This window comes from Phytophthora ramorum (genome assembly GCF_020800215.1).
Source record: "Phytophthora ramorum isolate Pr-102 chromosome Unknown Phyram_PR-102_s0009, whole genome shotgun sequence".
Taxonomy (NCBI): domain Eukaryota; phylum Oomycota; class Peronosporomycetes; order Peronosporales; family Peronosporaceae; genus Phytophthora; species Phytophthora ramorum.
The window spans coordinates 1,698,458-1,711,239 of NW_027150655.1; the positions used below are offsets into that span (position 1 = coordinate 1,698,458).

A 12,782-nucleotide genomic window follows, 5' to 3' on the forward strand; every position below is an offset into this window, starting at 1 on the left:
CACTTCCACACTTCCACGGAAACCATCACACCCCTGTTCCGCTTGAGCTCGTGGAGCATATTCAAACTCCCTCCGGTGTGGATAGTGATGAAGGTCCTGGTTTGTATCACTGCCGCGTTGCTGCTGGCGAAGATCGCGACAGCTCTGAACCGCAAGCTGCGGATTGCTCGTGGACTAGCTCCACTAACTGGACCACCAGGTGTCTGGCTGCTGGGCAACATGCCAGTGTACACCAAAAACCGTGATCGCATCTACCACTTCTTGGTACGCAGTATGTAGCGTCAAGCAAAATACTGGCTGTAAGCTTAACATTCTTGTGTGTTTGGTAGGAGGAGCTGTTGAAAGAGCACAAAGGGCGCATGAAGATGCCGTGGCATCTTTTCTTCGATGGTGCCATCTACGTAAGCTCTGTTCTGCTTCAGTATCAAGAAAATCTACTCTGGTGGAGTGCTAACCGCTCGCTTTTCGTGCAGATCACTGACCCCAAGGACGTGCAGCATATCTTGTCAACAAATGTCAACAACTACGTCAAGCCGCAGGGTTTCCTAGATGCATTCCAGGAGATCTTCCTCAACTCTTTCTTCGCCTTGAATCACCACCCTCAAGCTCCTGATGGCGGTGCGCGCTGGCGTCTCCAGCGCAAGGTGGCAGCAAAGGTGTTCACCACCGCCAACTTCCGCGTGTTTACTGAGCAGGTCTTCGCAAGACACGCCGACAAAACGCTTGCGTCGGCACAGGCGGGGGCGATCCAGGCAGAAGCACGAGAGGGCGACGACCAAGCTACTGGCGGAAGCTTCTGCTGCGATATGCAGGAGATTAGCGCGAGCTACACTCTGCAGTCTATCTTCGACGTCGCGTTTGGTTTGCCCCTAGGTGAGATCGAGGGTACTGAAGACTTTGCAGGCCACATGGGGTTTGTCAACGAGCACTGCGCGCAGCGGCTTTTTGTCAAGCAGTACTACAAGATGTTTCGTTGGTTCATGCCCAGTGAACGAGAGCTACGGCGCCACACGCGTGCCATTCACGCTGTTGCTGAGTCCGTCTTGCTCCGCCGTCTCCAAGAATCCGAAGAAAAAGTAAGTAGTCGGTCTGATCTGCTCTCCCTATTCATTTGTAAGGCCCGAGAGCTTGCATTTGATGGCAAGAACGGCCACGATGGACCCGAAGTCGCTTCCTTGTTGGGACCCGAGACACTCCGTTCCATTATTCTCACATTTGTATTCGCCGGGCGAGACACGACTGCGGAGTGCCTCACATATGCATTTTACGCGATCGCAAGACACCCGCGAGTCCAGAAGCGAATCGTCGAGGAGCTGGGGTCGGCAAAACCAAACGATGACACACCGTTCACCTTTGACGAGGTTAAGCATCTGAGATACCTCGAAGCGGTCGTCTACGAGACTGTGCGGTTGTACCCAGCTTTACCGTACAACGTCAAGAATGCTGTGAAGGACGACTACCTGCCCGATGGGACCTTCGTTCCTGCAGGCGTCGACATCGTCTACAGTCCGTGGTACATGGGTCGCAATGGGCCGCTGTGGGGCGATGATCCGTTGGAATTTCGTCCAGAGCGTTGGCTGGAGATGGCCAAGCGCCCGAGTGCGTACGAGTTTCCAGCATTCCAGGCGGGGCCCCGTGTGTGTTTAGGCATGAAGATGGCTGTACTGGAGGCAAAGCTCTTCCTCGCAACCACACTGCTCCGTTTCGATGTTGCCATTGCACCTGGCGAAAAGCACGAGCGCGGCTACATGCTGAAATCGGGGCTCTTCATGGGCGGCGGTCTGCCGCTGCAAATGACCCCGCGGCCTCGCAATGCCCCGCCAGCTTAGCGACGCTAAGTTAGCGCTCTCTTTTCGGCTTGAACGTAGGAACCGCCTATTGCTTGTATTTGCAGCGTTATCTCTCAATGGTAGTCAGTCACGAATCTCGATGAAGTTAGATCGTCCGACACGGGCATTTCCCCACTAAAATTAGAGGACTCGGTGTCGTTTCTTGGCCGGGGGTTCGACGGCGCTTGCTTTATCCCATAAACAGACGTACTTCACGCTCCCAGGACGCGACATTGAGGCGAGACCTGCAACGGCGAAGGAATGGGGCTCTTCAAGCTGCTGGCGAGTGCCCTTGGCATCAAGAAGACCCAAGTCCGCATCCTCGTGGTTGGGCTGGACAACAGTGGCAAGACGACGCTTGTGAACCACCTGAAGCCGAAGAAGAGTCAAGCGCGTGAAGTCGTCCCCACCATCGGCTTCCAGGTGGAGGAATTCACCAAGTCCAATCTGAACTTTACCGTTTTCGACATGTCCGGCCAAAGCCGCTATCGAAGTTTGTGGGAGAATTACTACAGCGATGTACAGGCGATCATCTACGTGCTGGACTCCACTGATACTATCCGCATGTGCGTGGCCAAGGACGAGCTGGAGCAGCTAGTCGAGCACAAAGAGCTAGCGTCCAAGAAAGTTCCAATTCTCTTTTTCGCCAACAAGATGGATCTGCCCAACGCGATCACACCCGTCGAGTGCATGCAACTGCTCGAGCTCGACAGCCTTGGTAGCAAATCCTGGCACATTACGTACGTGAACGAAGTCGCAGCATTGAGATATCGCTCACTGCTAACTAACACTTTGTCGTCCGTGCATATGTAGTGCGAGCAATGCCGTCACCGGGCGCGGCGTGGAAGAAGGTATCGAGTGGCTCGCCGACCAGTTTGCGAAGGGCAAGGCTCGGAAATAAATTGGTGCTAGATCGCGCCACAACACCCAGCCACGACGCTTCTGCTTGAGGATAGCTAGAGCCATGACAACTAATATATTGCATCCAAGCTTCGTTTATCACTTCGTTGAAATGTCATGCGCCATTCCAACGGATCAGGCAAGCAAGCTTATAGATTAAAGTGATCGAGGAAACAGCGAACCTACGGAACCGACGATAGTCGATACAAACGAGGCTCAGTCGTAAACGACCAGATCTTGACTACTCAGTTGACTGGATCCCTAGCGCCTACATGGACTGCTCAGCTGGTGCAAGCGGTGCCTTCTGCTGCTCGTTGGACGTCGCGTTGTTGGCCTTGGGCACAGGTAGGAACAGCTTGAACTCGGGTGGCAGCTCCTCCTCGGAGTAGAGGCGGTCGGAGAAGTAGATCCGGCGGATGCGGCAGTTGGCGTGGATCTGCACGCGCAGCGTTTCAATGTAGTTTGTGCCGTACGCGCGCCGCGTAAAGTCGGAGAGGTTGAACTGGATCTGATTCCAGCCTTCGTCGAGACGCATGGGCATCGTGCAGATGAAGGGTTTGACCCTCGTGGAGCTCTGGTAGTTGCTCGCTCGGAAGCGGCGACGCACGTTCTTGTCGTCCAGCACCTGAACCTCGAAGGTGAAGTACTTCTTGAGGTTCTTGATGATCATGACGAGGAACGGCAGCTTGATGCCGAGCGTCTTGGCCGGCTGCGCCGGACACGTGATGAAGTTGGTGCTGACGTTCGTGCCCATGATCTCCAGCACAGACGACTGGATGTCCTGGTCCGTGATGCGCTTGATGTGGCCATTGCGCACCTGCTTGTCCCAGATCTGCAGCGGCTTGCTCCTGGCAGTCGGTCATTGCACAACATCGTTAATCGGCCAGGAGAGGAAAAGAGGAGGACAGGCAGCAGACGCACCCGATGCTGTAGAGAATGGACAGGAAGCCCGACTGGAAGGTGTTCTTGAACATACTGCGCCACCGACGAGCTCCAGCGCCGCAATGAAGAGCAGTGAGGTAGCGAGGCACTGAGGAATGCTACCAGTCGCCTTGGACGGTTACCTCGGGCGTTCGCGTCGCTTCAAGATGGCAGGAGTTTCACTTTTATGACATCCATAATTCCATTATTTGATGTGTTATACACAAGGTTATGTCGTTTGATGTGGCGATTGCCACTCCATTCATGGCCTCCGCCGTACGTGCGCTGCTCCCGTCGGAGTCTTCGCCATCGCCGGCGACCGCGTCACGCTCTCACAAGCGCAGACGGCTCAATGAGACCACAATCGCACAGCTCCAAATGACGTTCGAGTCGTGCGGAAGTGCCGCATCCGTCGACGTCGACGGCCCAAAGGACGAGGAGGAGAGCGACGCCAGCGATTGCGGCGTCAAATGCGCAGAGTGCGGCGAATGGTTCGAGTTTGTGGCGAATCTGAACAGACACGGCCGGGAGACACGGCATCAGCCGTTCGGCTGTCATCAGGAGGGTTGCACCAAACGCTACTCGAAGCAGGAGCATTTGGCGCGCCACCTCGAGACGGTGCACGTGCGAGACCCTACACAGTCGCTGGAGGAGCGCAAACCGTTCAAGTGCGAGCTCTGCGTGGCTAGGTTCACGTACAAACATGCCTTGACGCGCCACATGAAACGCTCACATCGGAACGTGAACGTCCCGTTCGAGTGCACTGAGTGTCTGATGGCGTTCAAGAAGAAGAGCGAGCTGCTGGCGCACTCGTACGCGCATACTGGCGTGCTTCCTTTCGAGTGCGCAGACTGTGGGGAGCGATTTCCTAAGCGGTTCTTGTTGAGTCGCCACCGGAGGAAGCACGTAGCAAATGAAGAAGCAGATACCGAGGTTTGCGTGTGTGAGTGTGGCGAGATATGCTTCGACGAGGAAGAACTCAGGACCCACAACCAAACGGAGCACAGTAAAGTGGAGGTGACCAAGGGCATCGCTGACGGCACGCCAGAACAGCCCACATCGCCTGCGCTGGTGTGCCTCGTATGCGACCAGACCTTCAGTCGGAAGCAATACCTGCGCGCCCACCTGCGCACCCACTTCGAGTCGCTGGACGATCGCAAGCAGTTTACCTGTCCGATGGAAGGCTGTAACAAGGCCTACACGCGCTCGTCCAACTTGATGGCCCACTATAATGCAGTGCACGACGAGCTTAAGTCGAAGCGCTTTGCGTGCCCGCGCGAGGATTGCTCAGCACGGTTCGGCTACAAGACTGTCCTCAAGCACCACATTGAGAGCATCCACGACAACCCAAAGCCACGGAAGCGATCCGAGCGCAAGTCTGTAGGTATTCTTCAACGTGTGCTCGGCCTAAACCAAGTGGGCAAGGAAGTAATGCGTGGCTGCATGCTGGAGGGCGGTGAGGCCAAACCAATAGCAGATGACGAGGAAAAGAAGGTTGTAGCAGTGCGACGGTAGACTTCCAAGTATATCATATTTTTTATTTCCGAGCCGTGCTGTTGATCTGCATTTGACACGAATGCAGCCCTCTAGTGCACGGAAACAGGCATCGTACAGCACTTCTGCTTTTGCCGACAGGACCGAATTGCTACACGAGCGCACAATTGCAGACGGGATAAGTATCGGTAAATTCTCCGGCGGTCTGCGCGAGCTGTGTAACCAGACCCAATACTTCTTCGGGGCTGAAGGTCACATCACTCATTATCCACGACGCCGCAGGTCATGGGAATCCTTCCACTAATACATGTACAAATCGCTCCGTCAAGCAGCTCCGCGCTGCCGGGGAAGCATCAGTTCTGGCTAACAGGGAGATGGGACGCAGCATGCTCTTGTAGCAGTGAGAAATCTCTGCGTGCGCGGCATCTACTGTGGCTGACGGCACGCTGCCTGGGTGTTGCGCAGTGTAGAGACCTGGGTGGTGCACTCACGGGAACAATCTTCTGGTGCTTGGTTCGCGGCGTATCTTTGTGTTCATTTCTGCTTGGGTGCCCGCAGTGGCCGCATCACTGATGCGATGCCCGGCCTTGTTTTAACAAACGGCAGCGCCGGTCTGGTCTGTCGGCGATGGCGCTTCGCTCGCTTGCTGCTGTTTGGGCTAGCCTTGGACCGGGGAGGCGTTCAATTGGGGCGCGCGCTCTTGAGTGCAGTCACCTCCGCATGTGACGGTGCGGAAGCTGAACTTGTGCAAGACTAGCTAAATGTATCGCCGCAGCGAAACAGGCATGGAGGTGGCCTTCAAATCCGGGCTCTGCTCTCGATTACTATGGCCGAGTCAATAAACGCGCGTCGCCCTGGTGTACATGTACCGACGGTGGCGAAAGGTATAATGCTTGACTGCCTGTCAGTGCCATCCTCACGCCGCGAATGCGCTTGGCTCGCCATTGCAGGAGCCGGAGGCCGCGTCTTCCAGTTGTCGGGCATCATACGCTTTGCTGCCGGAACTGCAATGGCCAGCCCCGCGCTGTGACGCGCCGATGTTTCGCGCTGAGGAACACGGCGACATCAGTGGCCAGCGCCGCGCCGGCTGGTTGCGTGGCCGGGCGAAGCAATACAGGCCGGTTGAACTTTTGCGTTTCTTTTCGCACAAGGCCGTTCCTATTGGCCAAAAGTCAGGAAAGGATAGGGGAGACTACTTATTGGCTGAGATATTGACCAATCCGCATCCGGAAAACGTATCCTCGAACGTCAGCGGTGCGACCTTATATCTTTCCGCGCTCACATCTCAATTCGCCGCCTGCGCAGCACAGCTCAGTCCGCCTACGACCTCCAAGACCCACGATGTTCACGTCTGCCCTACGCGCGAGTCTGCGCGTACAGCGCCTGGGAGCCTTGAAGCTGGCGCAGTCATCGCCCGCCTTCTCCTCGTCTTTCGCCCTGCGCACGTTCGCCAACGCGAGCGTCGCGTCGCTTGGCCTTGAGAAGTTCGGCATCACGAACGCCAAGACCAAAGTGCACCGCAACCTGAGCTACGATGATATCGCGGCCCACGAGGAGAAGAACGGCGAGGGCCAATTCGTCAAGAACGGCACATACACGATCGACACGGGCAAGTTCACGGGCCGCTCGCCCAAGGACAAGTACATTGTGGACCAGGCGCCGTCCAGCAAGAACATTTGGTGGGGCGACATCAACCAGCCCGTGAGTTCCGAGATCTTTGACGAGCTGTACGAGACCGTGACCAAGCACTACGGCTCGGCCGAGAAGGTGTACGTCTTCGATGGCTACGCTGGCGCCAACCCGGCGTCGCGCAAGAAAGTGCGCTTCATCACAGAGCTCGCGTGGCAGCACCACTTTGTGACCAACATGTTCCTGCGGCCGCAGACTGAGGAAGAGATCGCCGACTTCAAGCCGGACTTTACTATTGTCAACGCCTGCAAGGTCACCAACCAGGACTACAAGAAGCACGGTCTCAACTCGGAGGTCTTCGTGGCCTTCAACATCGAGAAGGACGTGGCCGTAATCGGCGGCACGTGGTACGGCGGCGAGATGAAGAAGGGCATCTTTTCCATGATGAACTACTGGCTGCCGCTGGACGGTATCATGGCCATGCACTGCTCGGCTAACAAGGGCAAGAAGGGCGACACCGCCCTCTTCTTTGGCCTTTCAGGCACGGGCAAGACGACGCTGTCGGCCGACCCGCACCGCTACCTCATTGGTGACGACGAGCACGGCTGGGACGACGATGGAATCTTCAACTTCGAGGGCGGCTGCTACGCCAAGACCATCAACCTGAGCGCAGAGAACGAGCCGGACATCTACAACGCCATTAAGCGCGACGCTCTGCTGGAGAACACGTTCGTTGACGCCGACACCAAGGAGCCCGACTTCTACAACACGTCCAAGACGGAGAACGGCCGCGTGTCGTACCCGATCTACCACATCCCGAACCACGAGCCCACGTCGAGCGGCGGCCACCCGTCCAACATCGTGTTCCTCACGTGCGACGCCTACGGTGTGTTGCCGCCCGTGTCCAAGCTGAGCGACGGCCAGGCCATGTACCACTTCCTCTCCGGCTACACAGCCAAGGTCGCCGGTACGGAGCGAGGCGTGACGGAGCCCACCGCGACGTTCAGCGCGTGCTTCGGCGCTGCCTTCCTGCCGCTGCACCCGACCAAGTACGCCGACCTGCTGCAGAAGAAGCTGCAGAAGCACAACACGTCCGTCTACCTCGTCAACACGGGTTGGACGAGCGGCGGCTACGGCGTGGGCAAGCGCATGAGCATCAAGGACACGCGCGCGTGCATCGACGCCATCCTGGACGGCTCCATCAAGGACTCGGAGTTCACTCAGGACGCCAACTTCGGCTTCGATGTGCCCAAGAAGCTCGGCAGCATCCCCGAGAACGTGCTCAACCCGCGCGAGGCGTGGACCGACAAGGAAGCCTACGACGTCACCGCTAAGAAACTTGCCAACATGTTCAAGACCAACTTCAAGAAGTACGTGTCGGCGGACTTCACGGACTACTCCAAGTTCGGCCCCCAGGTGTAAGTTAGTACGGCAATGCGGCTAGATCGTAACGTTGCAGTGCAGCAACATCACCTACGAGTTTCCTAGCGAGCAAAGTAAAAGAAAACAAGACATGTAAAAAGATACGTGACGGGCGAGATAAAACGAATTACATGTAGCTGGGTGCTTGCACCTACAAGTAGCAATATGATACCCGTATCCGTGGTCGCTGTCAACGACGTTGCCAAGGGCCTGTTAACTACTACATGTACGTCTAGGGGTCAGGCATCAACTACAGAATCTACGACTCATGACATGTAGCAACAGGAGATGTGGTGTATCATCCACTATATTCAATGCACAATTAGTGTATTGCACACCAATAATACCGGTTCAGATACTGGTTCAGATACGGTTGCATTATCCGACGGCGAATCCGACGGCGTCGTCAACTCCCCTCGCCGACGGCGGCGCGGCGCGCCATGCTGCGCTTCCCTAGAGATTCCTTCCTCATTTGCCTTTGTGTCGTATACGCGGCAGCCTTTGCATCCATTCGAGCACAAGTCCGCGGGCTCTACGGCGAGTACGTGACGCTGCAACATCTTTCTCGCTTTGGGCGCTGACCGCCACGGCAAGAAAATGTGGTGGGCGGCAGTGCACCGGAAGTCTCGAGGAAGGGGCTGTTTGACCACTGTTGGCTGCGGCTTGCTCACGTCCGCTTCGTGATCTTTTCTCTGTTCATCAAACAGGAACGGCATCGAGCCTGTGGATGTCTTCCTCCGCAGTTTAAAGCGCCAGTATGCAACAGCAGGATTGAGCGATGCTTCGACACTCGAGTGGATCGTCAACAGGTTCCGCTACATTGGACCCCAAGCTTCTGCATGGAAGTGATATGCCTGGTGGGCGTCACAATAGCAGTGCTTGGAGTGATTCAACCGTCATGGCGCACCGTCGGACGCTCCTGTTCTTGTGGATCTGCTACCTATCCATCGTGCAGTGCGGTCAAACGTTCATGTAATTCCAATGGGACTCATTCCTGCTGGAAGTCGGCGTTTTAGCGGTGATACTGGCTCCCTGGTGGCGGCATGCCAAAGCGGACGAGATTTTTGAGACCCCAGCTGCCGCGGTCTGGACGCTTCGCTTCCTGCTTTTCAAGTTTATGCTCATGTTCGGCGCCGTCAAGATCCAGTCGCGCTGCCCTACGTGGCTTGGACTCACTGCGCTTGACTTCCATTTCGCGTCGCAGCCATTGCCATTACCGCTCGGTTGGTACGTGTTACAGGCCCCGGTAAGTGTGCACATATGCCGCGATATGACCTTTACGATGATCGGTTGTCGACTAACAAGAGGTTGACGCGCATTTGCTAGCCGAGCATCAACCGCCTCGCTGTAGCCGTCACGCTGCTCATCGAAGGCCCATGGACATTCTTTTTGCTGGCACCTCATCCCACGCTGCGGAGTGTTGGAGCCCCATCCAGCAGATCGCGCTTCAGATTTCCATTATACTCACGGGCAACTACAATTTCTTCAACCTGCTGACCATCGTTCTGGCAGCGGCACCACTTGATATCGACCCAAAACTGGAGAAAGAAAGCCTCAAAACGGAAGCAGCAGGGGCACGGAGGTCATGGATAGCTCGAGTCGAATCAGCGTGGCACATATTTCAGACACGCGCGCTCATGTCAAAAGCTATGCTAATGAGCAGCTTTTGGCTCTGCGTCTTCACATGGCAAAAGGCATTTGAGATGACTGTACAAGATGCTCCGTCTGGAGACCAACGTGAACGGAGCTTCCTCGATCTATTACTTGCTACAAGGGTCCAGTTGCTACCAAGTGTAGAAGACATCCAAGCATGGCTCGAAAGCATTTTGCCCCGCTGCGCGTTCTTCTCTGTTTTACTGGTGGTGTGCTCGAGTTACTGGCAGCTTGTTCGGATTTGCTCCCACTCGGGGCTTGGCTTCAAGGCGTCATCTCATCACAGAAAACGACTCCTATTGCGACTGCTATATCTTCTGACGACCACGATGGTGAGCATGTGGGTCTTCACGAGCAGTGTCTTCACACTATCAGTACTGGACCATTCCTTCCAGCAGTTGTTGCCTCCGTTCGTCGTCTCTGCTTATCGATCGACGGAGAAATACCGTGTTACCACCTATTTCGTACCATGACTGGCGTGGGCACGGTGGAGCTCGACAATGGACAGCGGATCTCAGTCGTCGCTCGACCGGAGATTATTCTGGAGGGTACAAAAGATGGCGGCCAGACGTGGAAAGCATATCACTTCAAGTACAAGCCTGGGGACGTGATGTCTGCGCCGCGCGTGGTGGCTCCTTTCCACCCACGACTGGACTGGCAAATGTGGTTTGCTGGGCTGGGCGACTATCAAAGCTCTCCGTGGCTGGTGCACTTCGTAGCCAAGCTTCTGGAAGGCTCCCCCGATGTGAAGGAGCTGCTCGATGTGACGCGAGACCCGTTTGCCGACGCTCCGCCGGACGCAATTCGCGCGCAGCTCTACTACTACGATTTTACGCGTTTGAACACGTCGTGGAACCAAGCGACCCCCACAGCCAAGATCCTTGACAACAGCAGCGACCCGCAGTGGTGGACGAGGACGTTTGCGAGGGAGTACTTGCCGGCTCTGGAGCGTGGGAACCCGTCGCTCGCAGCGTTTGTGCAGCACCACTGGCATGAGCCGTCTGCGGTGTCCAAGCTTTCGCCGGAAGCCTCAGCGCTGCGTCAGTGGACCGATCGAGCGCTGACGTGGCTGTGCAGAGCCCCGTGGTCGCCAGTGGGTCTCGCGCTCGGCTTCGTGGTGAGCAAGTCCGGTGTTGCAGCTTCGTTCCGCTGCTGGTTGCGGCGTCGTTGTGTGTCAACCAAGTTGAAGCTGGAGTAAGATCCGCACCTGGATTGGTCGGAATCTGTGTCGGAATTGCCTCCAATGGGACACGAAACCGCAGCTGATTGGGGGATAGTGTGGTGGACCTCGGAGGAGGGATGACTTGCCCAAGCTCCGGCCGCACCTTTTGTTCCATGGTTGACTGCTACGCACAGCCACAGTCGGGCGATGCGAGGTCTTGCGCTGCGTGCCGCATTCGGTGTTGCAGTCGCTGCTCGTGAGTCAACAGCGGCTCGTTTCTCGCACCTTGGGTAGTCGCGCTGCAAGTGCTGCTCCCGGCGCTCGGTGTAGGCTCCGAGGCGGTCGCGATCGTTTCTCGCACCTTGGGTAGTCGCGCTGCAAGTGCTGCTCCCGGCGCTCGGTGTAGGCTCCGAGGCGGTCGCGATCTTCGGCTGACTTGACCTCAGTATGGCGCGCTCGGGCCAAAGACACGACATCGAGATGTCGCCCCGCCTGACGCGCCTTTTGGCTGCGAGGTTTATCCGCTTAAAACCTCGAGCTCCCACGGACCAATCTCTCGGACGCGTGGAGCTCACCGCAGGCTGGAGCTGGTAGCGTGTCATTTCTGCGGAAGAATCGGAGAGGAGAGGTGAGTGGAGGCTGTGCGCTTGGGAGAGATCCGGCCGCCGTTATGGCGTCTTGGAGAGGAACCACAGCGACTGACGCATATCTTTGTGCGGTTTTGTAGAGACAAGAATGGAGACGACTGCTGACCAGCGCAAGTGCCACAACTGCGGCCAGGCAGGCCACATCCGCCGCGACTGCCCCGAGGCCCCCTCGCAGGAGGGAGGCTTCAGCGGCGGCTTCAACAGCGGTGCCGCCTGTTTCGGCTGCGGCAAGACCGGCCACCTCAAGCGCGACTGCCCCACAGGCGGCCGTGCCTGCCACAATTGCGGCCAAGTGGGCCACATCCGTCGCGACTGCCCCGAGGACGTGCAGCCGCCTAAGTGCCACAACTGCGGAGAGTCCGGCCACCTGCGTCGCGACTGCCCCCAGGAGCTACGCGAGTCGCGCAAGTGCCACCACTGCGGCCAGTCCGGCCACCTGCGTCGCGACTGCCCTGACGACAGCGGCCCGAGCGAGGACAAGTGCTATCAGTGCGGCGAGACCGGACACTGGGCCCGGAACTGCCCTGGTGCCAAGGAGTAAGCACCCGTCGCCGTGAAGGATCCAACTGCGAGAGAGGAGGGAGGGAGCGAGCGAGAAAGGAGAGGGTATAGATGTGTGATGACGCGCGGAACTGCCCGCTTTGTACTAGTATTTTCCCGATGAGAACTTCGGCCTTTCGTGGTGGCGAGACACGTAGTGAAGGTGCGAGAGAGAGAAGGAGCTACCTGGGCGCGGGATCACGTCGCGACTCTAGCAATATTGAGTCGCTGCGTGGGCCGTGGCAGGGCTCGGATTTCTTATTAACTAAACTAACATGTCGACAAACACAAACGACCATGCATATCCAATAGCTGTAGCATTGCTACCAGCAAGGGGTTTTGAAGTTAGATCGCGCCGCATGCCGGATCTAAAATGTGATCTCGCACTTGATTGGGATCTGTTTGAATTGCTTGCAGTCTCAACGTGACGACGACGGACGATATCAAACCGCAGAACTCGCAGACAGAGATCTCAGCGTAGGAATCTGCCAGTCCACTTTGCTGTGAGCCTCGTGTGCAACGGCCTGCGTATCTTGTCTAATTCGTCATTTGCACAACTCAAAAACGTCCATCAAGCGAACCTGT

The 12,782-nt window shown here is 56.8% G+C and overlaps 8 protein-coding genes across 8 annotated transcripts; 7 read left to right on the forward strand and 1 right to left on the reverse strand.

The window, feature by feature from the left end:
* Window positions 1-87: 87 nt before the first annotated feature.
* KRP23_10220 (Cytochrome P450 86A7) lies at window positions 88-1,829 on the forward strand (the record flags this gene model as incomplete). The annotated part of the gene is made up of 3 exons (XM_067880643.1): window positions 88-264; window positions 330-401; window positions 474-1,829. 3 exons carry the CDS (start codon window positions 88-90, stop codon window positions 1,827-1,829), a joined length of 1,605 nt encoding a protein of 534 aa, XP_067742050.1.
* Window positions 1,830-2,090: 261 nt separating this feature from the next.
* On the forward strand, window positions 2,091-2,730 carry KRP23_10221 (ADP-ribosylation factor-like protein 6; the record flags this gene model as incomplete). The annotated part of the gene is made up of 2 exons (XM_067880644.1): window positions 2,091-2,569; window positions 2,643-2,730. 2 exons carry the CDS (start codon window positions 2,091-2,093, stop codon window positions 2,728-2,730), a joined length of 567 nt encoding a protein of 188 aa, XP_067742051.1.
* A 267-nt stretch (window positions 2,731-2,997) lies between these two features.
* KRP23_10222 (Cilia- and flagella-associated protein 20) lies at window positions 2,998-3,703 on the reverse strand (the record flags this gene model as incomplete). Its single annotated transcript, XM_067880645.1, has 2 exons — window positions 2,998-3,577; window positions 3,651-3,703. 2 exons carry the CDS (start codon window positions 3,701-3,703, stop codon window positions 2,998-3,000), a joined length of 633 nt encoding a protein of 210 aa, XP_067742052.1.
* Window positions 3,704-3,914: 211 nt separating this feature from the next.
* KRP23_10223 (Zinc finger protein 112) lies at window positions 3,915-5,165 on the forward strand (the record flags this gene model as incomplete). Its single annotated transcript, XM_067880646.1, has 1 exon — window positions 3,915-5,165. One exon carries the CDS (start codon window positions 3,915-3,917, stop codon window positions 5,163-5,165), a length of 1,251 nt encoding a protein of 416 aa, XP_067742053.1.
* A 1,320-nt stretch (window positions 5,166-6,485) lies between these two features.
* On the forward strand, window positions 6,486-8,195 carry KRP23_10224 (Phosphoenolpyruvate carboxykinase (ATP); the record flags this gene model as incomplete). Its single annotated transcript, XM_067880647.1, has 1 exon — window positions 6,486-8,195. One exon carries the CDS (start codon window positions 6,486-6,488, stop codon window positions 8,193-8,195), a length of 1,710 nt encoding a protein of 569 aa, XP_067742054.1.
* A 440-nt stretch (window positions 8,196-8,635) lies between these two features.
* On the forward strand, window positions 8,636-9,044 carry KRP23_10225 (uncharacterized protein; the record flags this gene model as incomplete). The annotated part of the gene is made up of 2 exons (XM_067880648.1): window positions 8,636-8,736; window positions 8,903-9,044. The coding sequence occupies 2 exons, from the start codon at window positions 8,636-8,638 to the stop codon at window positions 9,042-9,044; spliced, it is 243 nt and encodes an 80-aa protein (XP_067742055.1).
* A 268-nt stretch (window positions 9,045-9,312) lies between these two features.
* On the forward strand, window positions 9,313-9,692 carry KRP23_10226 (Lipase maturation factor 2; the record flags this gene model as incomplete). Its single annotated transcript, XM_067880649.1, has 2 exons — window positions 9,313-9,441; window positions 9,522-9,692. The coding sequence occupies 2 exons, from the start codon at window positions 9,313-9,315 to the stop codon at window positions 9,690-9,692; spliced, it is 300 nt and encodes a 99-aa protein (XP_067742056.1).
* Window positions 9,693-10,317: 625 nt separating this feature from the next.
* Window positions 10,318-12,198, forward strand: KRP23_10227 (Lipase maturation factor 2; the record flags this gene model as incomplete). Its single annotated transcript, XM_067880651.1, has 3 exons — window positions 10,318-10,965; window positions 11,605-11,638; window positions 11,738-12,198. The coding sequence occupies 3 exons, from the start codon at window positions 10,318-10,320 to the stop codon at window positions 12,196-12,198; spliced, it is 1,143 nt and encodes a 380-aa protein (XP_067742057.1).
* Window positions 12,199-12,782: the final 584 nt, after the last annotated feature.